The 26443-nt window shown below is 42.5% G+C and overlaps 3 protein-coding genes across 3 annotated transcripts; 2 read left to right on the top strand and 1 right to left on the bottom strand.

Annotated features, from left to right (window-relative positions):
* Positions 1-168: 168 nt before the first annotated feature.
* Positions 169-2338, top strand: CEBPZOS (CEBPZ opposite strand). The gene is made up of 3 exons (XM_061366009.1): positions 169-493; positions 1867-1911; positions 2174-2338. The coding sequence occupies exons 1-3, from the start codon at positions 169-171 to the stop codon at positions 2254-2256; spliced, it is 453 nt and encodes a 150-aa protein (XP_061221993.1). The 3' UTR covers positions 2257-2338.
* CEBPZ (CCAAT enhancer binding protein zeta) lies at positions 1727-19911 on the bottom strand. Its single transcript, XM_061365832.1, has 16 exons — positions 19727-19911; positions 18046-19565; positions 16168-16399; positions 15418-15592; positions 12805-12893; positions 12260-12313; positions 11493-11595; positions 10980-11048; positions 9563-9629; positions 8109-8209; positions 6574-6634; positions 5145-5353; positions 4015-4098; positions 3446-3507; positions 3278-3359; positions 1727-2475 (listed from the first exon to the last, which is right to left on the bottom strand). Exons 1-16 carry the CDS (start codon positions 19871-19873, stop codon positions 2336-2338), a joined length of 3195 nt encoding a protein of 1064 aa, XP_061221816.1. The 5' UTR covers positions 19874-19911; the 3' UTR covers positions 1727-2335.
* A 121-nt stretch (positions 19912-20032) lies between these two features.
* Positions 20033-26420, top strand: NDUFAF7 (NADH:ubiquinone oxidoreductase complex assembly factor 7; the record flags this gene model as incomplete). Its single annotated transcript, XM_061366008.1, has 10 exons — positions 20033-20255; positions 20333-20496; positions 20588-20668; positions 21343-21453; positions 22752-22962; positions 23445-23503; positions 24193-24306; positions 25118-25261; positions 25604-25777; positions 26152-26420. Coding segments are annotated over 10 exons (1494 nt in total), but the record flags the coding sequence as incomplete, so codon positions are not given.
* Between the last annotated feature and the right edge of the window lie 23 nt (positions 26421-26443).

Raw genomic sequence — 26443 nt, 5'->3', positions numbered from 1 at the left:
TGTGCCAGGCAACCGCCCCGGCTGGGCCTGCCCGGGCAGCGACGGGACTGAGGCAGCTCCTGCCACCTCCTACAGCCGCAGCCCCAGGGCATCACCTCAGCAGGACCTCAGCCACAAACGTGCCCACCACACCGACCAGGACACTATCAGACAGACACAGGGTGACGCATGCGCATGCGCAGCCCGCTGCGCGGAAACGGCGCATGTGCGGCCGGTACCGTCGGTAACGGAAGGACGCTGTGGCCCTGCGGCAGCGATGGCTCGGCGTGTCGTGAAAGGGCTGCTGGTGCTGGAGGCGGCGGGGCTGCTCGGCGCTCTCCTGCTCTACCGCGCCATGGACCGCAGCCAAGGTGCGGCGGGACGGCCGGGGGACGGGGTGGCAGCCGGGGCAGGGCGAGCTTCTCCCCGCCTGAGGCGCCTTCGGAGCACCTCACGCTGCTTGCGCGGGGGTTTGTAAATTGGGGTCTACTGACCTGGCTCGGCTTGTGTCAGTGTAGGTACACACAGAGCGTTGCTTGTTGCACGAAACCTCGGGTACAGCTGTTAAAGACAAGCTGCTGTTTTAGTTTTGCAAAGACAAAACCATGGAGACACTCTTGAAAGGGAGCACACGGCCCCCAGGGACAAAGCTGGGTTTGTGTGTTTGGATAGTAACAGCATCAGTTCAAACAGGCATTTAAAAATGAGAGGCTGTCTGCAATGAGACAGTTATCAATCCTCCTACAGGCGCCTGATGCTCAGCCCTGAAGGGGTGCCCTTTCTCGGATATAGGTCTCACAGGCACTGTGATTTGACATTTCCCAGGTAGACAACAGACCCGGCTGGCACGAGGTACCCAGCATCATCTTCCCTCTGATTCAGCTTCAGTCCCTCAAGTCTCTCAGACTTAGGACTCTGCCTCAGCAACACAAAAATAAGCCAAGCACCAACTCAGTACTGCAAGATGTGCTTTACACAGCAGTGGTCTTACTTTGTATTCAGGGCTCTGCAAGTTGCAGTGCTGGTTTGCCAGAGCTGTGGGAGAAGGTAGTCCTGCTACCAGCACGGCCAGTGCCACCCAAAAGTGCAGCTGCTGCGGTGGCTTGGAAGGCACAAGCAGTAGCTCAAGCCTAACTTCACCTACACTATGTCAGTTGGCATTTCTTACCAGAAAGCCATGAAACAGACACTTCAGCTGTCCTTCTTTGCATTTTTATAAAAATATATATAATCAAAATCTGCATGACATGTGTACGGGCCTGTCTTGCTAGCTTGGTGCTGTGCATTCATGGTTTCTCATTTCTCCTTTTCAGTTCTAGGTCCTAGTTCTTCTATGACTTTGCAGAAGATAAGCTGTAGTTGATGTAGTTCTGGAAGGTGCAGCGAGCTCTTTTAACAACTCAGTATGCTTTCTTTGTGTTTGTACTAGCATTGGAAAGATCGTTCTGTGAGCTGCTGTAACTCATTAAACTAGCACAAAGCTAGCTGTCATTACATGATTTTCTGTTGGGTTGCCAGAGCACCCCTCATGAGGATTCAGCGAACACCTAAAGCTGCGTAAGGAAGCAGAGCAGTCTTCCCAGTTTTCATTTGCACATCAGTCTGCTAGAGGCATTCAGCTTCCTGTGAATCTGTAGCTTGTATCTGGTTATCACAATTGTGAGGAAGCTTAGAAAACAGTGCGATGATAGGGCTGCACATATAAATAAACTGAATACAGTCTGTAATACAATGTAAAAAAAGTAAATTCAGATCACATTGTTTAATGATGGCTGTAACCAAGGAACTCAAACTTACGTAAAACTAATCTAGTTATAAAAATAGTGCATTTAATTATTTGCCCTAAACATGGCTGATAAAGTAACTGTGACTTATCTTTTTTGCCAGATTTCAGATACACAATGCAGAAGAAGTTCCCATCAATTCTGGAAGGTAGGTTTGCAGCTGTTGGCTTCAGAAGGAGGCTGAAGCTTCTGCTGTATCTTTCATACAAACCCAATTCTATTATTGCTTAAAACTTATCCCAGGAGACACTGCAGAAGTGTTTATTGTTATGCAGAGGTATGGTTGGAGTGTCAGTGTTGGATAGACTCCTTGGAACTGACAGACTGTACGTCCAACAAAAACAGCCACAAAGTGGCTCACCTTTGGACATGCCTCACTTGGAGCTTACACGGATTTTCCTGTTTTTCAGTGTATTACAAATCCAATGAGTGGTCTGGAATTCACGGCATAAGGGAGAATGACCAAATGGCATGGTTAAGCAGCAAGAATTAAAGTAAGAAAGGCGTCTGATTGACTGAAAAATTATTTTAGAATAATTATTGTAAAAAATGTCCACATTAAAATGTCCAGTTCATCTTTTTGATTTCTTGCCTTTGTACTTGTTTTTCAGCCCTTTGTGCCTGAACTGTTTCTTTCTTTTTATGATGCTTTTCACATCCCGGTCATGAAGCCACTTGTCCCGCTCTATTTCCCACTGGATCTGTTTAATATCTGTAAGAGGAAAGGTGATGAGGAGTGAACAGCTATCTCTGATAATGACATAAAATACAGATAAAACATGTAACAGTTAAAACGCGGCTGCTGTATTTATAAATGTTAATAAAGTGCAAGCTGCCTTTTTGGTTTTGACACCAGAGAAAGTTTTGGGGTTTTCATTTCACAGAACATACCCCACCTTCTCAGCACCTCAAAGTTTAAGACCACTCTTGCCATTGCTTTGTATTTTACTAATTCTAGATATGCTTGTGTTAGGAGTACACAGTGTTTGAGCTCTGCTGTTCACATTTTTCAGGTGACACCAGCAAGACTTGTAAAAGCTCTAGACAGGACTGATTATTCACTCAGTATATGCACATTTAATTCATTGGAATTATTTCTGGGGAACTACTTTTGCTTCACTGATACTGCAAGGAAATACCCCAGTAGGTATATAAATGGGCATGTCATATGCCTTCCTTTTACAAGAATCCAGAACACTTTATCAGAGCAAAATTCACACAAATGCTTGACAGACAGCATGCTGCCCATCCTTGTTTACAGTGTGAAAGGGCCACATGATAGCCTCTTTGTCTTTTCTGAAGCCTTGTTCTCTCCAGTAGACACAGTTAACATTAGCACTGGGCTAGTAACTGACTAAGTCATGTCTTATTGACAGTGACCCACTGTCCCTATGTGTGACTTCGGACCACATGTGAATTTCAGTTAGAGAAGGTACATCTCGTTAACTACAGAACCCGAAGAGAGAGAAGTGAAACAGCATTATACCTTTCTGCTGTTTGTACCATGTACTTACTTGCATTATCTCTGTTGGCCATGGCGTTCATTCCAATATTATCAAACTTAGACCCAACATTTTCATCCAGCAGAGAGCCAAACTTTAAAGAGAGAAAATTTAGTATTTTATTACAAAGAACCAGGTAAAATGCTTGATCACTTTTTGCTAAGTACTGATCAAACTCACCTCCTCTGCAGATGCCAGTATCTTGGCATCTTGGAGTTTTCTCTTCTTTCCTCGGTTGGCTCCTTCAAACAAAAAACATTATTCTTATAAGACAGAATTTCAACTTCAGAAAGACACTAAACCAAAGTGTTATGATGAGGTTGGGTTTTGGTGAAGTTTTTAGCATTTTATTGAGACCATCTAGAATAGCTGTTAGAAATGTTTATTCTTCACCTCCCCCCCCCGCCCCCCCCAAAATTAAAAAAATGGAATGAGCACTTTCCAACCAAGAACTAATAGCACAAATCTGTGTATCAGACATTAGGAACAGATGCACAAACCACGAGTACAACTCCATCCTTCCTTTGAAAGTTCCTTCTTTTGGGTCCCAGTTCCTGCTTTGAGTCCCAACAGCAGATTGTTACTCTGAATTAGGCAATGGTGGTTGAAGGACAATCTCCTTTGGTTTGGATGAATAATGGTTTATTCATCCAAAGGTATAGATAATCTGCTGTACCAAAACCCAAAGTTCTTCAGACTGTATCTGTATTAAGCTTTCTCACATGGAAATCATGGCAGTGTTCCCTTACCTTCAAGTGATCCCACAAAATTTGTATCTTTCTTTCTCTTGCCCTTTTTATTGACAGACTTCAATCGTTTGTTACTGTTCGGGTCTGACAGAAAAGAAGAAGATACATCAACCCTTCATTCTCACACCATGTACATATATTTAAAGCACAGCAGATACTAAAATTTCATTTTAGGCATTATTTTGGTTTATAATGGTCCAAGACATTACTTTAAAAAAAGTTTAAAACACAGCACAAACAACCAAATCTGGGATTTCTTCAACCCAGACAATTAAAAATGGGTCAGTGGTGTGACATTCTTTATGCTTTTTTCCACAGCACCAAAAAGGAATGAAATACAAATCTAAGAAACATAAAATACGAAGGCTAAAAGCAGGTGTTACATATGCCTTGAATGTCTGCTTGTTAAGTTGGTGAAATAATAATATGAACGACTACTATGTTAACAGCTCTATGAATAATTTACCTCCTCTACCCTCAATCATCTCCCCGTGACCTTCAGTTGTTAGCTGAAATACCTCTGATCTGTGCTTTTCCAGCCACGTAAAGCGTGCACAGTGTAAGCTGGGCTTCTCAGTTGAAAAGATAATAAAATCATGGAGGTGCAACAACCAGTTATTATTACAATGGTAATAAAAATTTGGGTGCACAGCTGTATTAGAAGAGCAGCTGTTACTTATGAGACAGCAATTAAAATAACAGTTACCTCATTAAAAAAAAAAAAACACACCAAAACCCGAACTAGGTCTAAAGAAATAAAAACCAAATAAAATCACCAAGTAGCAACACTTCCTTTTTATTTTTCTCTTGGATATCTTTTAATATTTCTGCCTACTGTAGCCAGTTATTTGTGTATAAAGCTACTTTTGTTACTGTCAATGTTTTCAGAATGAAAGAAACAAGTCTTCCTTGCAAATTTTTATCCCCAGATGCCAAATTCCCACTCGCACTTGGGAGACTGTTCCAAGCAGTGTCTCTCCCAAGACTTCATTGTCCAGAGAAGAACTTGTCACTTCTCCGCTTAAAAGCCAAACTTCCCACTTAGGTAACTGAATCTGAATTTATATATGTAATTACATACTAGATAACCTAGTTTTAAAGTTCTTTTTTTGTAAGAAATGGTATTTTACCTAGGCTGTTATCATCATCAGACACATCCATAAATACACCTCCCTCTTCATCCATATCCTCTTCAAAGTCTTCCTCCATACTTCCTAAGGAGACTTCCTCATCATCCAGATCACTGAATTCATCTTCATCATCAGAATCCTCCCCATCAGCACTGGATCCTTCGCTTCTTTGGCCTTTCCTACTGCCTTTGGTTTTCTTCTTTATATTACTAAAAAAAATACGAAACAAGCTTAGCACTTTACCTGGCAAAATACTGTTTACACCCAGATGACATCTACTGGCAAACACTATGTTAGAAAAGTTCAAGATCCCTGCAAACCACTACACATGTAGGCCGAGAACAAAGATACATGCGTTATGCACTTGGGGGTGTTTTCAACATCAACATGTGGAAGTGTATTATAAAAGTCAACCATTTTAAGAAGTTCTAAAGAGAATCCTATTATGAAACTAGCAGAAATGTCAGCTTCAGTATTTTATCTGCTATGTGCCTTTGCTCCTTTACAGATGGCCTTTTCTGCAAGAAACACATTGCTGCTATCCCTAGCAACTCTACTAAATGAAGAAACAATACTTTTTTGTCCTTTAAGTAAGGAAATATGGATCTTCATTGTACCAGATGGTTACTTGGCTTTTGTCTCCTTTCTACTATTTTTTACTCACACCAGTCTAGTTCACAAAAATGTTCAGGTTTCAAAAACAGTTTAAGCTTTAATTCTCTTTTCACCCCAAGGAAAGAAAGTTTCTGTGCTGATTAAAAGAGGCTACTTAATCTTTAAAGGTCTTTTTAAATTTTAAAGGTCTTTCTAACCTAAATTAGTCTATGACTCATGAAGCTGCTGACTTCCTGAGAACTTAGCTCTGTGATTCTGGATTTCACAAAGTTTACTTACTGCAGTAGGTCCAGTTCAACCAGTCCTTATTGCAGCAGTACCGTTATGCCCCATTCTACCTACTCTTGTACTTGGTAATTCTCAAACAGAAACCTGAGACCACGAAAAACCAAGATTTTTACCTTGCTTACTGAGTCACTGCATTGTCTAAACAAAATGCTTCATCCCTGGCAGCGTTCAAGGCCAGGCTGGACGAGGCCTTGGGTAATATGGTTTAGAGTGAGCTGTCCTTGCCCATGTCAGGGGGGGTTGGAACTTGATGATCTTAAGGTCCTTTCCAACCTTAACTATTCTGTGATTCTATGAAATACTACAGGGCTCATGTGCCAATCCAGCAAACTGTAAGAACCACAGGATCACAATGCTCCATTATGGGACATACAGAAAAGCAGCATTACCCAGCATTCAGCTGCTATTGTCCTTTTTGCAAGGTGATAACTCCGAGTGGGTCTGAAAAAGGTCTGTGCAATTTTGCAAAGTAAAACTCTACATAGCTATGAAAAGAAGAGATGGAAGAATCAATTTCAAGTCTTACCCAGCAAAATCAAGGTCATCCTGGCCAACATCAATGGCATTATCAGCAGCTTCAAATGCATCTGGGGGGGAAAAATCGTTTATTACTACAAAGTCAAACAAAGAAATATGAAGTAATTGTAAAATAGATTACTTCTAGGTATCATTTTTCTGAGCAGTTTATATAATCTGCATCAGTAACAAAGGGCCCTGATAACAGAGGGTTCATACTCCTATAGAAAAATACTCTACAGAACAGTTACCTAAAGCTAACTGGACTTTTTTTCTGAGAAAAATCTTTTTCTGTGAAAAATAATGAAAGTTTTCTTTATCCAGGATGTCATTTCTGGCCAGAACTAGATGTTGTGGAAGCAGGCACAAACAGTTTGAAACACTGGACACACAACTGCACAGTGATTCAAACTTAACTGGCAGGTGGGATATCGCAAGGGATGCCAGATAGAACAAAGTCTCAATTAAGAAATCCCAAGCAAGTGTCATGCCAACTGATCTGCATGTTAATTTTCAGGTAAGACGTATTCACTATAATTTTTCACAGAAAAGCAAGCAGGCTAAAGGATGAGAGCTCCTATCATCAGATTAATTTAAGAACAAATTGCTATACAAAATAGCAGATAGAAACAAAATCTGAAAAATTACAACTTGTTTCAAAGGGCAAACACTATCATTAGAGGGTACTTAATTTAAGCTGCTGAATATATGAATCAAATCCTCAGTCAACTTAGAGGTACTAACAATAAAACGACAAACACAATTGTTAACAGATTCTTGCCCATGCTACTTGAGTCACTAAGGAAGAATCCTGCTATGGGAGTTCAGAATTCTCTAAAAATACTGCACAAATCATTTATGGAGAGCTAGCTGGGTTTTGTGGGGTTAGTTCGGGTGGGGTTTTGTTGTGTTTCTTTTTTTAAATATATGTACTATTCTAAAAATATGAAATCATAAAATAATAGACATTTTATGGTACACTAACAAATTTGTATTCTGGAACCAATCATACACTAATTCGAATGCAAGCAAAGTACATAATACAGGAAGAGCTAAGACTACTGCAGAAGTTTGCCACAGACCTAACTGAACAAATAACCTCATGAAAGATGTAAGGAAGACTAAGGAAGATTGAAAAAGGCCAAGCAGGAAAGAAAGAACAGAAGCAAATGTTACATGCTGGTAGAAAAAGTTATTTAACTCTCAGACTACATATGGGAAAGAACAAAAAGGTATGAACTGCCACCCACAAGCTTATGTTCAAAATCAGACAATTTCTACCCATTTGAATAAACAGCTACTGGAATAGTGAGAGCAAGACCTCTGTTACAAGATGGCCATCCAGTTGGCTTGTGTGATGGACAGGATAAAATGCTGGCTGTAGTAGAGAAATGGAATAGGAATTGGAAAGCCATTTTTTCCCAGTTCCATATTCCTGTATCTGGCCCTTTTATACAATATAAACTATGGAAAGGATAAATTAATGATCTGCAAAAGCAGGAACTACTGGCATAGTTACTACAAGGAAAAAAAAAACAACCTTACCCAAGGCTCTTTCAAATTCATCGTCATCTACATCTTCCACACTTTCTTCATCATCCTGACGCCTCTGTTTCTCTCTCCTCTTATCAAACTTAGAATAAAATCTGAAATAGTACATTGCTCTTAGACATAGGACTACAGGTAATGATCTTTATGATTAGTTTGTTTAAAAAAAAAAAACCCAAAACAATCTGCAAGTTGTTCCATGTGTGTGTTGCCAGTTAAGTAATGGTTTCAAACGCATCTCAAATCGGAGATGTATATATTTTGTGTTTCAAAGAACCATATAAACCATTACTGTAAGATTTTAAACAAAGAAGTTTCGCAGCCAAAGGTGCCAGAAATTATTCTGAACATAGTGAATTTATAAAAGGGTATAAGAAAGATGTGAACATCTGCCTTATACTGATAAGAAAGGATCAAGTTCAACATGAATCTAACTGGGGGGGGGGGGGGGGAAATTCACCCATTAAGTTCTATTAAATTTTCCCTTGTAGCCCTCTTCTTCTGCATGCTTACTTCTACCTTCTGTCAGCCATTTTAAACCACTTTCTCTCCTTCATTTCATATTAAAGAAACACCAACCACAGAAGGCAATTTTGGGCAGATACAAGAGCAAAGGAGTACAGCACTTTGTATGGAAGATTTTAAATGTGTGATCACAGTTAACAACTGTTAACTTTCCATAGGGGGCATGCTTTTAAGGTGCTTTTCTTTAATCTCAAAATTAATACCATTTTTAAATTTCTTTTTTATATGACATTCCTCAATATTGTATCAATTGATTTAAAATAGTAAGTTCCATTAACCCAATACTTCACAAAAGCAATGACTATATTAATAAAACAAAACAAAACCAAACAAAGTGAATTCAACAAAGTAAATGAAGTTAATTCAAACACTGATTTCCTAAGGAGACACTAACCAGTATTTTGAGCTAAGAAGAATAAATGTTTGCCGTACGTGTATCACTTCAATTTTAATGTTACAGTTACATTTTTATATCATGAACTATGACTATAATAAAAAAGACAGAAAAAACTAGCTCCTCTTTTTTTGCATTGTTCCGTTCTAATAAGCTTTGATGCTAAAAAATAAACAAGACATATTCCGTTACTTTTTTTTTTAATATACGTCTAATGCATAAGAATTACAACCCACAAGCCATTCATCACTACCCATTGTTTAAGGCTCCCTTATTACAATGTCAACTTACTTAATTTTGGACTACAAGCACTGGTTGCTTACATTCATAAGTGATAACTCTTTTCTAAGCACTTTTGACAGATGTTGAAATTACATTCTAAGGAAAGTACTATCATCAGAAGTCACTCAAATTAATCAAATTTTGAAAACACTTGGAATACCACAGAATATTTAGCAAAATGCAATAGGTTTTGATGGCACTGCATTAAAAAAGCAACACTTCAAATGAATGTTCACAAGTATTTCATTACCTGTGAAAAAACACTTCATCCACTGGGATTTTGCTTTCGTCTTTGGCACGGAATTCCCTACTGTTGACTGCAAAAAGAAAAATAGAACTGATTTTACCTCAGGTTGAAATGACTATTATTCTTTTACAAGGTTAAACACCATGCACAGACAGAGTATGTAGATACCCAGTGTCATCCATTAAAAAAGTGGAGCTCATCTCAAAACCTCTTCAAACAGACAGTGAGTTACACGGGGAGGTTTGCAACCACCTAGAGCAGGAATGCATTAAAAAATATAAATAAAAGGGGAAAAAAAAGTAGTAGGAAACCAGATAAACCTGCTGTCATGCACTAAAACACTGGAACCACTTCTGCCCAGCACTCCTGGCAGTAGAAATGCACATCAGCAGCTGCAAGGCACGATCATACACCAGCTGAACATGCTGAAGAAGAGACTGAGCCTCACCCTGTCTTCAGGGCCACCCCACCACCTCTTCTTCTTTGCCTATCTTTTCTGAAAGCTTCGCAGCCACCCATTGCAGCACTCCATGTTTCTGTGATGGCAGCTATGTCATAGCTTTCCTGTTGCATGATGGCTACTGGCTACTGCTGCCCATGTTGTGTGCATTAATGCAGATACTTTTCAGTTGGGCTACTGATCCTGCCACCTTTCTGGGGGGGAGAAACCCTAATTCCTATGTGACCATTCGCAGGTGTTTCCATGGTTTCTAACACATCAATAACCCCTGATGTCTTTGCTGCCTTCACTGAAACAGCAGCGCGAAGGACCTGACTGGCACATTGTCCCTCAAACATTAGCATGCTGCCCCCAGGCTTGTCTCTAGCAAAGGTTTATCCCTTCCATCCTTCTTATGTAATTTCAGATATTTTTATGAACTCCAACAAATATGATTCATAAAACTAGGATGCAAGACAAAGAATGACATGTTTGTGAGGAGAATATTTAGCATTTATAAACTCATGTCTCCCTAAGATTAGTACCCTAACAATTTGCTCTTCTTAAACCACAACAGAAGAACCCAGGACATCTTCTAACCAGAAATATTACCTCAAATAAATTGCAAGGCTTTTTTAGCTCTTTCCCCCACTCCCCTAAGTGGTCATATTGCCAGATACAAACAAATATGAAACTATGTTCTATACTACTCAAGAGGCTAACAGCTGAAGTAACTGACTTTATGTCATTTGTTCTTAAAATGATTCAAAGGATACAAAGTTGAAGCTGTGGAGATTTCACACACCCTCAACGAGAAGATTAGACCTGATCCTGAACATCAGGCACCACCACTGCACTCCTGATAGGCAGGACTTTCTTTTATTGCTAACAGAAATAGCACAGATGGTGCAGATGACACATGTCTACAGTAACTAAACAAAATCTTTTAGCCATCCTAATCTTAACTGAAAAGAATCTTACCTGCAAGATTCTGCATATCCTTCATAAACTGCTTCTTCTTTGGCTGCATTACCACACTGCTGGTGTTTTCTGTAGAAAAAACATAAATCAGAAACAAATTACTACTGATACAAAACTGTGAGGAGTGACTGATAGAGCAGAGGGTTTTGCTGCCAACCATAAGGACCACAGGAGGCTGGAGAAATGGGTTGACAGGAACCTCATGCAGCCCAACAGAGGGAACTGCAAAGTCCTGCACCTGGGGATGAAGAAACCCATGCACCAGTACATGCTGGTGGCTGCACAGCTGGAAAGCAGCAATTTCTGCACTGTGGATGTGAGAGGTAGCAGTATGTGACTGTCAGCTAGTTGTGAGTTGCAGACATCTCCTGAATACTGATCCCACTCCTGTTGCATGACATGCACCCAAATACTGAACAAACACCAAGGGCTACTTGGCAATCTGGGAGCAAAAGAGTTTGGTCACCATCAATGGACAAGATCATACACTAATATGTACAGAGAAGTTCGTACCTTTGCCTTTATGGAGTTTGGGTTTTCTGTACACAAAGCGATCCAAGAATCTCATTAATGTGAAATCCTGCAAAGGGTCACCCGAGTACTGAATGTGATTTCCCTGAAAGAAGAAAAAAGCCAAATATCGAGGTCTTCATTTTAGAAAGACAGCAACTAAACACAGAAGACTCAGACAAAGAACAACATTAAAATACATTCTAAATCAAAGACAAGGACCTGGGGATACTTCACCACATACACCTGAAAAGTTAATACACTCCTGTACAGGCTCCTTTTTTTGGAATTCCAGTATTTTCTTAACTAAAAATCACCTCCCTCACTTTGTTTCGGTGATGAAGTGACTTGCAGTGTAGTGTGCTAACAGCAGTTCATCTTCAGCACTGCTTGTATACCATATATTCAACTGAAAATATTCCAAATACATTAATTATGTAAGTTTGAGTATTTTTGACACAATACCATAACAGTATCAAAAAAGAATTTGTTCTAACAGTAGGGTTCCCCACATAAAAACTCATGTTAAATAAAGAGATAGACCAAAACTCTAAAAAAGGATCATGTAACACTCACATTTCTAGCAACTCAATTACTTCTGTGAGCAGTCTCCTCTATACAGTACACTTTAATTCCCTGAAAAGCTTTGCATTTCAGTGTACATTACAGTGCTGTAGCATGCAAGGAGGCTTTATAATGTATTTTTCGAATGCCAAAGGACAGTTTACATAAATCAACCTTCCAAGCTCCAGATTAGAAGAAGCACTTACTTCTAGAATTGTTCTTGCAAATAGGGCCACAGATGGATGAAAATGTTCAGAAAGCTGAAAAACATTAACAGCTTATTTATTTCTACTCCAAAAAGAAATGCAATCATTACTCAGGTTGACTTGACTTCTGACAATACCACTATGTCATAAGACTGCTCTGTAACTCAATAAATATTGTAGACACATGCAGTAGTGCAAGGCTGATGTACTCTGCCCTTGAACAGCTGAAGAACTTCAACTACTAATCTTTTGTTTGCATGAACTAAATACATTCCAACTTACATAAAAAGCTTTAGTGATACAAAGCTAAGATCTGAAAGTCAAAACAGATTCTTACTGTCCAAATTAGAAACTGCTAACCTCTAATCCAGAATATCAGCATCACATGTAACATATACAAGCTCACAGCTGAAAAGCTTATCAGCTTTCACCTTTCTGTTGTTTCCCAGGTAGCTACCCCAAGAATAAGCAGGTTCATTTTCTCCTCTACAAATCCAAAGGCCACGCTAATAAACACACTAATCTGCAACATATGACTGCCTTACCTTCTTCAGTTCCCAAAGGCTTGTACTTTCAGCACCACAGTATAAGGGACTCCGGTGCATAGGATCATAGGAAGCTCCACTCTTCCTGCCTGAGGGGCAGAGGAGAGGAAAACAAATTTCCTCAGGCAACTTTATGACAGCATTATTTTCATTTCACCATGACAGTAATGCTGCCCATCATTCTGAGCTGGACAGGTCACAGATGCACTCAGTAGCAAGTGAGGATATTCAGCTGCCCTTCCCCACTGTATGAGCAGCTGTTGAAAACACCTGCTCTGTTCCAAAAAGTCCTTAAGAAAGAGTGAAGCTAGAAGCAGATTTGTCCTGGGTTCAGCAGTAGCAGTCATTTTTCTCCTTCTTAGTAGCTGGTGCAGTGCTGTGGTTTTGGCTTTCACCCTGGGAACAGTACTGATAACACCAATGTGTTTAGTTGCTGCTAAGTAATGTTTACTCTGACCATTGGCCTGAGTCTCATGCTCTGCCAGTGAGGAGGGGAAGCCAGGAGGAAGCAGACAGGACACGTGACCCAAACTAGCCAAAGAGGTATTCCATACCACAGCATATCATGCTCAGGATGTAGAACTGGGGGCAGTTACCCGGAAGGACAAGATCACTGCTCGGTCAGACTGGGTATTGGTTGGTGGGTGGTGAGCAGTTGATGAGCGGTTGTATTCTCTTCCCTTATCGTTATTATTATTGGTGGCAGCAGCAGTGATTTGTGTTATACCTTAGTTACTGGACTGCTCTTATCTCAACCTGTGGGAGTTACATTCTTTCAATCCTCCTCCCCATCCCTCTGGGAGCCAGGGGAGGAATAAGGGAAGGAAGTGAGCAAGCGGCTGCGTGGTTCTGAGTTACCGGCTGGGCTTAAACCATGACAGTTCTTTGTAGCGCCCAATGCGGGGCACAAAGGGTTGAGATAATGACAGATCTGACCAGAGTCCGCCTAATTGTATTTGTGATAAGCATTTATTGGTTTGGATTAATAGTCACTCGTCACAATGCTGATTTATTGGCTCTCAAAGTTGTTGCTCTTGATCTCGGAGTTTCAGCATGTGGTACCTTACTTACAGCCGGTATTTGCTGTGTTAGTGTTTATCGGCTGGAGGCCTGGGCTAAGGTTCTAGTTTCACTCTACTTTATGGTAATGAAACTGATCTGGCTTGTGTTCCCAGTGTGGTCACCACCTCTCTATTCCTAGAGTGACAGGAAGATCCCAAGAGTTGACTGTACTGGAGGCTGAAATCAGCCTGACTGGGAGGAAATGGCAAATCACCCCATTGTGACTGGTCCAGAGGCTCCATGCATCCTCAGCGCAGACTACCTCAGGAGAGGGTACTTCAAAGACCCAAAAGGCTTTTGGTATTGCTGCTTTGGAGACTGAGGAAATTGAGCAGCTGTCCACCTTGCCTGGTCTCTCAGAGGATCCTTCTGTTGTGGGGCTGCTGAAAGTCGAAGAACAACAAGTGCCAATTGCGACCACACCAGTGCACCAGTGGCAATATCGCACCAACCGAGACTCCCTGATTCCTATCCATCAGCTGATCCATAGACTGGAGAGTCAGGGAGTGATCAGCAGGACCCGCTCACCCTTTAATAGCCCCATATGGCCAGTGCGAAAGTCTAACGGAGAGTGGAGACTATTAACAGTAGACTATCGTGGCCTGAATGAAGTCACACCACCCTTGAGTGCTGCCGTACCAGACATGCTAGAACTTCAGTATGAACTGGAGTCAAAGGCAGCCAAGTGGTATGGCACAACTGATATTGCCAATGCATTTTTCTCAATTCCTTTAGCAGCAGAGTGCAGGCCACAGTTTGCTTTTACTTAGAGGGGCGCCCAGTACACTTGGAACTGGCTGCCCCAGGAGTGGAAACACAGCCCTACCATTTGCCATGGACTGATCCAGACTGCACAGCGGAAGAAGTCTTTGAAAAAGGGAGGAAAATAATCCCAATCCTGTTGAAAGCTGGTTTTGCCATAAAATGGAGTAAGGTCAAGGGACCTGCACAGAAGATTCAATTTTGGGAAACAATATGGCAAGATGGACATAGACAGATCCCCACAGATGTGATCAATAAGATAACAGCGATGTCTCCACCAACTAATAAGAAAGAAATGCAAGCTTTCTTGGGTGTTGTGGGGTTCTGGAGAATGCACATCCCAAATTACAGTTTGATTGTAAGCCCTCTCTATCATGTGACCTGGAAGAAGAATGATTTTAAAGGGGGCCCTGAGCAACAACAAGCCTTTGAGCAAATTAGATGCGAGATAGTTAATGCAGTGGCCCTTGGATCAGTTCAGATAGGGCAGATGTAAAAAATGTATTGTACACCGCAGCCAGGGAGGATGGTCCTATGTGGAGCCTCTGGCAGAAAGCTCCATGGGAGACTCGAGGTCGACCCCGTGGCTTTTGGAGTTGGGGATGCAGAGGTTCAAAGCTAGCAAGATTCACAAGTGAATGAGCAGTTAGACGTCTTAACCTTGGCTACATTACTTCAATTTGGAAAATTAAAATAATGTTTTAATCTCTTAATATTACAAGCCTTTATCAGCGTGCCACTGTTACAGAATGTTAGAAGTTAAATTATTATATTTTCTAGCTAATTTACCTCCCAAATTCAGATGATGCACCCATGAGGCTGTTGAATTTGAATCATTTGTCTTAGCAGAGTTTTTCGTTGTGCTCCTCTCTTCACCTTCTGCTTCTTTATCTGCATCCACAAATTTTTCCTCATCCTCTTCAGGCTCTTCTTGATCCTTAAAGCACTCTTCATCATCTGACTCCTAAACAACAGCAAATGTTAGCAAACAGCTTTTATTTTCCGCTTCTGTTCTGATTTATTAGAAACATGCACCTGTAATTCTGAAGAAGCTTCTTACAAAACTACAAACAAATGATGGCCGATGTTTAAGCAATACAAATTTCTGGCCTTGATACAGGACTTAAAATTGATGTAAACTTTACAGCTTACATCACACACGTGTAATGGTCCCTCACTGCCTAACAGAGGAGAAAAAAAAAACCAGTCCTGCCTAACACTAGTTCAGAGACAGCAGACAGAAGAAACAAACAGGCCATGTCTTGACAAAGCTTTTGGGTGAAGAATGCTCACCTCCTGATTTACACAGCATTTAGCAAATTAGTCCTCTCTCCATGAATGAAGTCCATAAACCCACCGGCATTCTTAAATCACCTTCATCTATGCAGATTTTTAACGTAGTTATAATTGTTCAAGGCCTTTCTCCCATGACATAACATACCAGCAAACTCTCAAATCACTATTAAGCAGGTTAGAGAAAGGTGCTTAGAAAAACAGCTCTTATTGAAAAAACAATGAGATAATGAAATCATCTTATACCACATGATCCTGCAACTGGACCCTTAACTCCGGTTTTACTTTCAGAAGCTCAGACAGAAGGTACAGGGTTCCACAAATGAAGGGTGGCATTTGTCCACAAGTGACTTGAAGTAACCTCTTCACAAAGGCCTTCACCCGTCGTAACACTACATCTGCCTTCAGGGATTTATAGATAAGATTAAGAAACATGGATGGCTTTGACCACGTTGCTAAAGCAGGATCTAGCAGCTTCCTGTAGAACACACAGGAGAAAATATTGTCACAATGCACATAGGAGAATAATTGCTAGTAACAACAATCATCTACATTTTTCAGAGTGCCACGTAAAAGACCAGTGACAGCTTGCTCCCCAACACTCAAAATCATGATCAACCCTGAACTGTCAACAGCTGTGTACTTCTAGATATATATATGGGAATCTGAAGGTTAAAAAAACTTGTATCAGTAAAGAAAAAAAGTAAGAAAACATAAAGAAACAGAGTTCAACTAAAACTAGTTTCAAAACCTGAGCTACTCAAAGTAATAAATCTGATTTACTTAGATGTTACACAAAACAGAAAGAAAATAGGTAGCAAGCACCATGCTTCAAATCAAACCTAACATACATATTAGCAAGTTAATTTTCTACTCCATGTTTTTTCCAGGCTGCCCAGCACAGTAAGGCTTTTAAATGCATTGCACATTCTGGGGGAACTCGAGTTTCCCTTTATAAAAAAATGGGCAATTTCTCTCTGGTCAACTAAACAGCAGCCTGCAAGGACCTTACAAAGAGTCCAAATAATCAGTTGGGGCAAAAGAAGAGGTAATTTTTACAACACAAGGCTTTCCAACTACACAAATTAAATGATATAAAGAAAGCAAACCGTATCCCGGGCTGCATCAAAAGGAGTGTGACCAGCAGGTTGAAGGAGGTGATCCTGCCCCTTTATTCTGCTCTCGTGAGACCTCACTTGGAGTATTGTGCGCAGTTCTGGTGTCCTCAACATAAAAAGGACATGGAACTGTTGGAACAAGTCCAGAGGAGGGCCACAAGGATGATCAGGGGACTGGAGCACCTCCCATATGAAGATCGGCTGAGAAAGTTGGGACTGTTCAGCCTGGAGAAGAGAAGGCTGCGTGGAGACCTCATAGCAGCCTTCCAGTATCTGAAGGGGGCCTATAAGGATGCTGGGGACAGACTCTTCATTAGGGACTGTAGTGATAGGACAAGGGGTAATGGGTTAAAACTTAAACAAGGGAAGTTTAGATTGGATATAAAGAGGAAATTCTTTCCTGTGAGGGTGGTGAGGCACTGGAATGGGTTGTCCAGGGAGGTTGTGAATGCTCCATCCCTGGCAGTGTTCAAGGCCAGGTTGGATGAGGCCTTGGGTAATATGGTTTAGAGCGAGGTGTCCCTGCCCATGGCAGGGGGGTTGGAACTTGATGATCTTGAGGTCCTTTCCGACCCTAACTATTCTATGATTCTATTAATATGTTAAAGTAGTATTCACCCTTCCCCATATAAAAAAAAAAGGAAACAGAAACAATATTTTAGGCTATCACATGACTAAATCACAGTATCAGTAAAAATTATTTCAGAAGTCACCACTAAGTTTCAAATAACATCTGGAATTACAACATGCCACCAGGAAACAGCTGCAATTGATGCAATGTGTATGGTGTGTTCTCAGGACCTATCATTACCATTTATTTTATCCTTACATTAAATCAACCACATGCACTTTTTTCTAACTCACACAAACCACCAGAAATTTTTAGCTAGTGAGACACAGAACTCACAAAACCCTAAAAGCAAAACAAGTGTTTCTACAACTTGACATCAATGATGACTACTTCATAAAATGAAATTTCTATACAAAGGCCAAACCTGTCACTTACTTGTACAGTGCTGCATAGTACCTATCTGACACAGTCTGCTGAGAGTCCATCACCTGGAACAGTAACATCAGGGCCTGGATGCTGGTACTGAAATTCACAAGGTGTAGAACTTTAAACAACGTGTCCATTTGCTCTTTCACCTTCTCATCACCAGTCTCAGCATACGGGTAAGCTCTGTTCACTCCGCAGAGAAGAGCACTGAGCATTTTGGATTCAACATCTTTTTTCTTAATGCAGTTCCGAAAAAAGCCGAAATACAAAGTTATGAGCTTGTTGGCCAGGGCACTTTCTTCGTGACTGAGGACTATCTGATTTAGAAAGCAGAGGGCGTAATACTGAGTTTTCACGTTAATGTTTGACCGGTACAAAAGCCTCTCCACCTCACTGCACACTACTCCCTTCATATTTGGATGCTTGTGAAGTAATGTCTCTAAAAGGTAAGAGGCTTTGGTGGCAACTTTGTTCTGAGGGTCTCCCAGTTTATTTACCAGTTGAACAAGCAGAGCTTTCTCCTGCTCAGGCTTGTTACAGAGAAGCTCATGGGCAACTGCCAGTGCTCGGGATTTCACTGCTGTCAGAGAATCATGACTGAGTGTTTCTAACGCTTGCACAAACTCTGCTACCTGCAGTTTCAGATGATGCTCAAAGTACCACAGTATCAACCGCCTGTCCCTGGAATCCCTGTTGCCACTCGACAGCTTCTCTATGTTGTTAAAAGGTCGCTGTGAGAAAGACCATAATTTTCGATTGTCTGGCAAGAGGTCTGAAAGGAGAAGCTCCTTGAAAGTATCCAAAGCCATGAGGCTCTGATGCCTGCTGCCCTTCTTCTTTATGAGGCTTACCAAGTTCTCAACAAACTGGATACTGTGGACAGCACTGTCCTGAATGAGCAGGGTCATCGCTGCCATCCTATCAGCCAAGGTACCTGATGACACAACAGTCTTCATCCAGGCTGAGGAGGCCCTCTTCTGATACTCTGTTTTATTCTTATACAGGTCCGTCTCATGTTCGTACAGCTTTTGAGCCAAGGCCTTATACTTGGAGAGAAGTGTCTGATTTTGTGGCTCTGGAGAGAACTCACTGGTGTATTCCTGATCATACCATTTGCCCCCTGGTTTGATCAGTATCCCTTGCCTAGCATGAAATTCAAAATCTTCCAGCCTCTCTTTCTTTGCTGAAAGGTGCTGACCCTGCTCACCAGAAAAAGCAGCCTGCTTCTTCTTGCTGTCTTTCATGCTGCTTGCCTTTTCCTTGGCATTTTTATCTTTTTTCTCTTCTAACGAAGGAAGATTAGTTTCTTTCTTGCTCTTCTCTTTCTTTGGGGGTTTCTCTTTCTCCTGGCTGCCGTTGCCGCTGTCATCTTCCTCCACCACCAGGCAGCTTTTCGCGTACTTGCTGATTCCCAGTGAGTTGACAAACGCCTCCAGCTCTCCTTCCTTTAGGTCGTCGATCGCGTCCTTCCTGCCGCCGTCCACCATCTCCTCCGCCTCGTCCACGGCGCACAGCATCACGTAGTCTTGCTGCGGGCGGCAGCACATGGCAGTGACATGGGGGGACGCTCCCCACAGTCGTACCCACCACCACCCCCGCCCCATTGTCACCCCAAACAGGCCTGTCCCGGGTGTGTGGGGGCCCACCAGCCACGTGCTCCCGCTCCCTCCCGCCACCCCACCTCCCTTACCTTGGTGCCGCCGAGGCGCAGCACCTCGTCCAGCGTGAACCCTTCTCCATCTTCTCCTGTTTCTTCTCCTTCATCTCCCGCCTCGTCGCCGCTGTCGTCGCCCGCCTCCTTCGGGCCCCTCACGCCGAAGTCCCACAAAGCCGCCATTGCTGCCCGGCGGAAGCACCTGCGGCACACTTCCTGCCGAGGGCCACCACGGGAGCACGGGTCCTGTAAGGGGTGTGTGTGGCGCGGGAGCAGCTCTCCAGAGGAGGAGGGGAACGAGAACAAGCTGGGGCGGAGAGGGGGAATGGATGTCTCAGACAAACTGAGCCGGATCTTGTCTTTCACTCGCCCCAGCTGCGCTTAGCCCGCGGCCCGTTCTCACCCAGGCGGTGGTATGCGGCGCGCCTAGCAAGCAGCCAGGACCCGGGAAGGGGCAGCAAGCGGCTGCAGCGCGCCCTGGTCGCCGCCGGCGCTGCCATGGTCCTGCTGCCCGCACGCCGCGCTCTTTTCGCCGCCGGCCGCCGCTGGCTCCCTCCTCACTATGGTAACCGCCGCCTTTCCTCCCTTCTCCTCCCCGGAGCCGGGAGCGCCCCGTTGAGCCGTCCTCTGCTCTCCCCACAGCTCCGGCGGCGGCGCGGCCCTCCTCGGGCGCTGGGGGCGAGCCCGAGAGCGAGGGGCCCGGCCGGGACACGGCGCTGCTGCGGCACCTGCTCCTGAAGCTGCGGGCCACCGGGCCCGTGACAGTGGCCGAGTACATGAGGGAGGCGCTCACCAACCCCGGACAGGTGCGGGCGGGGATGGGTCGGGGGCTCCGCGCCTCCGGGGCTGCCGTGCCGCTCACCGTGCCCCCGGCCCCTCTCTATCTGCTCCCTGCAGGGCTATTACACACGCCGCGGCGGCATCGGCGAGAGCGGGGACTTCATCACCTCACCTGAACTAACTCAGGTGTTTGGAGAGGTAACGCGCAGCGCCTGACGCATGGAGTAACTCGCTTTCACTCCTGAGCTGCGCGGGGCCAGCTGTGGTTTCCAGGCCTGCGTCTGGGTGTGTTACCAATGTCAGAATACTTGAGTAGCAATTATGAGCTTCCAGTTATTGTCCAGGAGAAAAACGGGGTTTGGAGGAGCGAGGGTAGTTTCTGTAAGATCGGGTGAGGCCTTTCATGTGTTACAGTCAGGGATGCCATCTGTGCTTGGCAGCACTTGTTTTCATATTAAAGAGAGTTAACAGTAGTTTCCCAATGTGAAAACTCAAGAATTATTTTCAGGCTTTGGTGTGGTTTGTGTGTCACTCCCAGCAGTGGAGACTGGCTAAACACTGTGCTTCCTTTTGGTCAAATACATGGTCATGAGGAGCAGTTGTTCAGGGGCAGCTGGGCAGTGACCTGCATTTGAGCCTGGAATAGAAGTTCTTGCTACAGCCAAGAAAGTTTACTGATGGAGAGTTGCTTCTCCTGGTCTGACAGCAGCCACTCATTCATATTTAAAGAGATGGGGGGAAGTTACATATCATAATGATTTTTCTAAACTTTAAAATATGGTGAGAGAATACTGCCATAGTATCTTAGCTATTGCACTTGCCACCAAGCCTTGGAGTGATTACTGTAACTCTTTGTGCTGTTTCTCTCTCAGTTGATAGGAATATGGTTTGTCAGTGAATGGATAGCCACAGGCAAGCCAAAAGCATTCCAGCTGGTGGAGCTGGGCCCCGGGAGGGGCACTCTCACTGATGACATGTTACGGGTAGGTGAAAACTGTTACTAATATTCTTTATTCCTGGTTTTATTCCATGGCTGCTCTGAAATCTGAAGGAATGATGTTTTGCTGTCAGGGTTTAACTTTTCCCTGTAACCAAATAATTTCACTCGGGAGATTTGCAGTTTAGATTCTAATTGAAATACGTGCATATTTCAGAGACCAGTTGTCTGAGTTGAAAGCAGAATACAGGCCAGCATGTACACATTGCACAGACACACATACAGGCTTTCAGAAAGGGAAGGGCAGGAGTATGCCATTACAAATTATTTGTGCATAGGAAAGCATTGTCCAAACTGGAAACCATTTAGGAGGGTGCTGCTGTGTGTAACTGGGAAGGATGCCTCAGTGCAAGTAATAGGAGGAAGAGCGTGAGGACAATCATACAGAAGTTGAGTTGTGCCAGTTTCTCTGGGGATTTCAGGGGCACATTCCTTCTGAGTTAGAATCAGAATCACACAGTAGTTAGGGTTGGAAAGGACCTTAAGATCATCTAGTTCCAACCCCCCTGCTATGGGCAGGGACACCTCACACTAAACCATGTCACCCAAGCCTCTGTCCAACCTGGCCTTGAACATCACCAGGGATGGAGCATTCACAACCTCCCTGGGCAATCCATTCCAGTGCCTCACCACCCTTACAGGAAATAACTTATATCCAATTCCTTATATCCAATCTAAACTTCCCCTGTTTAAGTTTTTACCCATTACCACTTGTCCTATCACTACAGTCCCTAGTGAAGAGTGAAAAGTTAACCCTTTGTTCAGTCATGCTTGTATGGCTGTCACTTAAAATACTACTGATTTTAAAACAGATTGCTGGTGGGATTTAGAACCTCAGAGGTACTTTTATTCTATTACGTATGTTAATGAAAAACTCTAATAAGCAAAATGAAATGTAGGATATTGAACATTTTTTGTTCATGGTCCTTGGGATAACAGAACCATTCTCCTAATGCTAAACTGTCTGCAGGTTTTACTAAACTGCAGGCTATTACTAAGTTGCTAAATTAGGGTTTCATGTTGTTGTCCTTACAGCTGTGTAATGCATGCTGTATTTTGCCAAATTTGTTAAAAGCATCATAGTTTTTATCAAAGTTGATGAAGAAATTCCCACTTTCTTCCGGAAAATCAAAGTGCAGACTCTTTCACTGAAATTACTTTGTCAAATGCAAGCCAAATAAATCTTTTCTCTTACATAGAAATAGTGAGATTAAAAGTTAATTCTTAAACCTTTAACATATGCAGCATGTGACTGTGCCTAATAGAATTCATCTGCCTTTATAGGTCTTCAAACAGCTTGCCTCTTTACTTAGTAAATGTGATGTCTCTATTCATCTGGTAGAAGTGAGTCCCAAACTCAGCGAGATCCAAGCACTGCGGCTGACAGGAGGGAAGGTGCAGTCAAACCCTGAGGACAATTCTGCCTACATGAAAGGCATTAGCAAGACTGGAATTCCCATTTCCTGGTACAGAGACATTCAGGATGTGCCCCCAGGTAAGGAACTTGAATTATCTCGCTACAGGGATGACATCCTTCCTCCATTTGCAGCTTTTGATAATGAGGACATCTCTTCTAACCTTCACAATGGATAGAAAAGTAGTTAGTATATGTATTTCTTCATGTATGCGTCTGAGGCAGGATATTAACCCATTTTCATGACAATTCTGACTACCTGCATTTTGGGATAGTTACCCAATTGCACATATTCTGACTTTTTCTTCTCATGGGAAACCATTTGCTGGCTTTATCTGAGCCTCCTTTTGTGAGACACTGATCTAACATTCACGGACTGGAAGCTAAAGCCAGCTACAGAAATGCTGTCTTTGATGTATCTAAGCAGGAAGTAATGATAGATATTTCACAACCATATTAACTAGCTTAATTCATTAGAAGTCATACAAGCATTTACATTTTCAACGGGAAGCTGCTATGGAACCATTAGTAATTTAACACATTCTCTTTTTACCTTCCCACAGGTTACAGCTTTTACCTTGCACATGAGTTTTTTGATGCTCTGCCAATACATAAGTTTCAGGTACAGCAAGATGACTGTTGTAATTGGGACCATCTACTTAAATGCCTTCTCTCTTTGAGGAAGAGTAGAATTAGGGTGCCAAACTAGACAGGTGTTGTCTCTGATGTTGAAATGTTCTTCCTGACTGAATTTGGACAAAAAAGGCTTAATTCAGTTGATAATTGTAAAATTAATAACTGTTCTTGAATGGAAATTTTGTAGAAAACCTTTACTCTGAGAGAAGTCTCTAGCTTTTTAATTCCCATGTTATTTTATCTGTGACTGCTAAGAAAGCCTGAAGGGCTTCCATTTGAATGGTAATGACAGTGGCAAAATAGAGGCTAGTTAGGATTCAGAAGTGTCTTTCAACTTCAGTTTAATTCATTAAAACCACTGGTAGAATCAAATATTTTGGTTAGTTAAATATTGTATTGTCAATAGAAAAGGATATTTTTTTTTAACAGCATCATTAATTCTTTTGAATAAAATTAAACCTGTATTTGTTGACTCTGCAGCTGAGTCTTCTCTGGAAGAACAAGCTTCTTCCAAAGCAGTTACTGGAATTAAATAGGAATAAATAATTGTTGTTAATAGTGTATTGTGTTCTTAAAATGTTTATGAAAATGCTTGATATGTTAGTGCAATCAAAGAAACAAGCTACTGTGGTAGCCACTGAAGTATAAAACAAGTGCTTTGGGCTCATCAAACAGAGAACAGAGAAGGGCTGGCGTGAGGTGTTGGTTGATATAGACCCAGAAGTTCCTGACCAGCTGCGATTTGTCCTGTCACCATCCCGTACCCCTGCGACGGAAATCTTTCTCCAGGTGAGGCTGTGCCTACCAGAGCTCATCCTTTCACCTTCACTGACTCTATCACGTTCATTCACTGCTGCTCAGTTCCTCTGACAGCAGGAGGAAGGCTCTCAGGCTGCAGACTCGTAAATACACCTCACCGTTTCCATTCTGAGAAACTTCCACCAATATCTAACTTTGTATGCTTGAAAATATGCACAAACACATCAAGCTTTGCAACGTCAGAGCTTAAACAGGCAAAACAATCCAGAGAACAGACAGAGGCAGCAAGGGGCAGGGAGGGTTCTGCATTGTATGTGTCACATCAGTGGCAGCAGCCTTGCCTGAGCCAGGCTCTCAGCACAATGCTGGGTGCTTCTGTGCTACACTGGCCTTTAATGGAGAGGGTCTAAGATTACTTTTTTTTCCTGAAGTTCACTGGATTCTTAAAGTTGTGAAATGAAGTAGCTGAGACTAAAACCAGCTGCAAAGTGTCACACAGAAAAAGGCCTTTTTGAAGGGTACACACAGCCAAAGAGCTGTTTTCTTTCTTTCAGTACCACAGTAATGCAGTTTCACCTGATGCAGGTATTATTACTTGTTAGAACAATTTGTATTTCAGTCAACTATAGGTTACAGAAGAGATGACTGAAATCCAGCACTCAGAAACCACTAATTGAAAATGACTGTTAGCAAAGGCTCAAGCTCTAGGTAGCATAGAACACAACCCTGCACCTCTGTGCCCCATTGAAGCACTGACAATTCCAAGACATCGGGTGTGAAGAACTCTTGTTCCGTGCTTGTTTGCTAACACAAGTGTTTTGATCTTTGAACTCTGCACTAGCCTGAGGAAACAAGAGATCATGTGGAAGTGTGTCCTGAGGCTGGTGTCATCATTCAAAGGCTTGCCACTCGGATAGAGGAGGATGGTGGGGCTGCACTGGTTGCTGACTATGGTCATGATGGAACCAAAACTGACACTTTCCGGGTAAGTCCTTTACCCTGAAATAATAAAAGGTTACAGAGTATTTTGCCTTGTCATTTGGAGCATTAGGCTCTTGTAACAAAAGTATCTTGGGTGGACATAACAGCAAAAATTGCCTTATGCTGTAATGGTAAAACTGAGTAATAAAGTCCTTAATTAATCAGTATGCGTAAGAGTTTGTCAGACAGAAAGGATTATCTAAACCCTCCCTACACTTACCGAGATCTTCCAAGTATAACCTGCTGTTCTTACTCCTCACAGGCACAACTTAGCTTTGGCTAGACCCGGCTGTGGGAGCAAGGGCTACAGCCGAGTGTGATCTTTCAACCTACTTACATTTCTCAGGGTTTCCGGGATCACAAGCTCCACGATGTGCTGACAGCCCCGGGGACTGCAGACCTGACAGCAGATGTTGATTTCAGCTATCTTCGAAAGATGGCACAGGGAAGAACAGCCACACTGGGCCCCATAAAACAGCGGGAATTTCTGAAAAACATGGGCATTGATGTCCGGCTGCAGGTACGATTTGTGTTACAGGCGCATAAACTCTCCTAATCCACATGCAACAACCTTAGCCAGCAAGAGAGCTATTATAAAACCTGATTTCAAAGGGAAGTTGTTCAAAATGACATATACAGGTGAGATCAAGGGTTGCTTCTCCTAGACGTGGGTTACTCTGGATCCTTCAAAGTAAACTTACATCCTGCGTTTAGGAGTATTTAATGCAAGACTTCACTACATACAGCAATGTATGAGTTCCATCGGGGATCTCACCACTTCCACTGGACAGTACTGCTAAGTTAGTTTAAGTGAAAGGGATGCAGCGAGGGACCACAAGTATGAGGGCATTTATAGGAAAGCAGGAAGGGCTTTAACTGACTTTCTTTTTTCAGGTGCTGTTGCAGAATTCACGTGACACAGCGACTCGGAAGCAGTTACTTCACAGCTATGATATGCTGATGAACCCCGAGAAGATGGGGGACTGTTTTAACTTTTTTGCCCTGCTGCCTCATCAGAGACTTGTACATCCCGACAAGAAACATAAACAAGAATCGAAGTCTCCCTTACCACCTGTGGCTGGATTTAGTGAACTCTTAATGAAGTAATTTCAGCTACTACAGTAGGAGCTTGCAATAGCAACTTACTGAATAAATTACACAAATAAAAAGGAATAGAGTCCTGCAT

The sequence above is a fragment of the Neopsephotus bourkii genome, unplaced genomic scaffold, assembly GCF_033783945.1.
Source record: "Neopsephotus bourkii isolate Nb327-2 ecotype Australia unplaced genomic scaffold, CSIRO-AGI_Nbou_v1 NB_1292, whole genome shotgun sequence".
Taxonomy (NCBI): Eukaryota; Metazoa; Chordata; class Aves; order Psittaciformes; family Psittacidae; genus Neopsephotus; species Neopsephotus bourkii.
The sequence above is the reverse complement of the archived record's forward strand: the minus strand, read 5'-3'. Positions and strand labels throughout refer to the sequence as shown.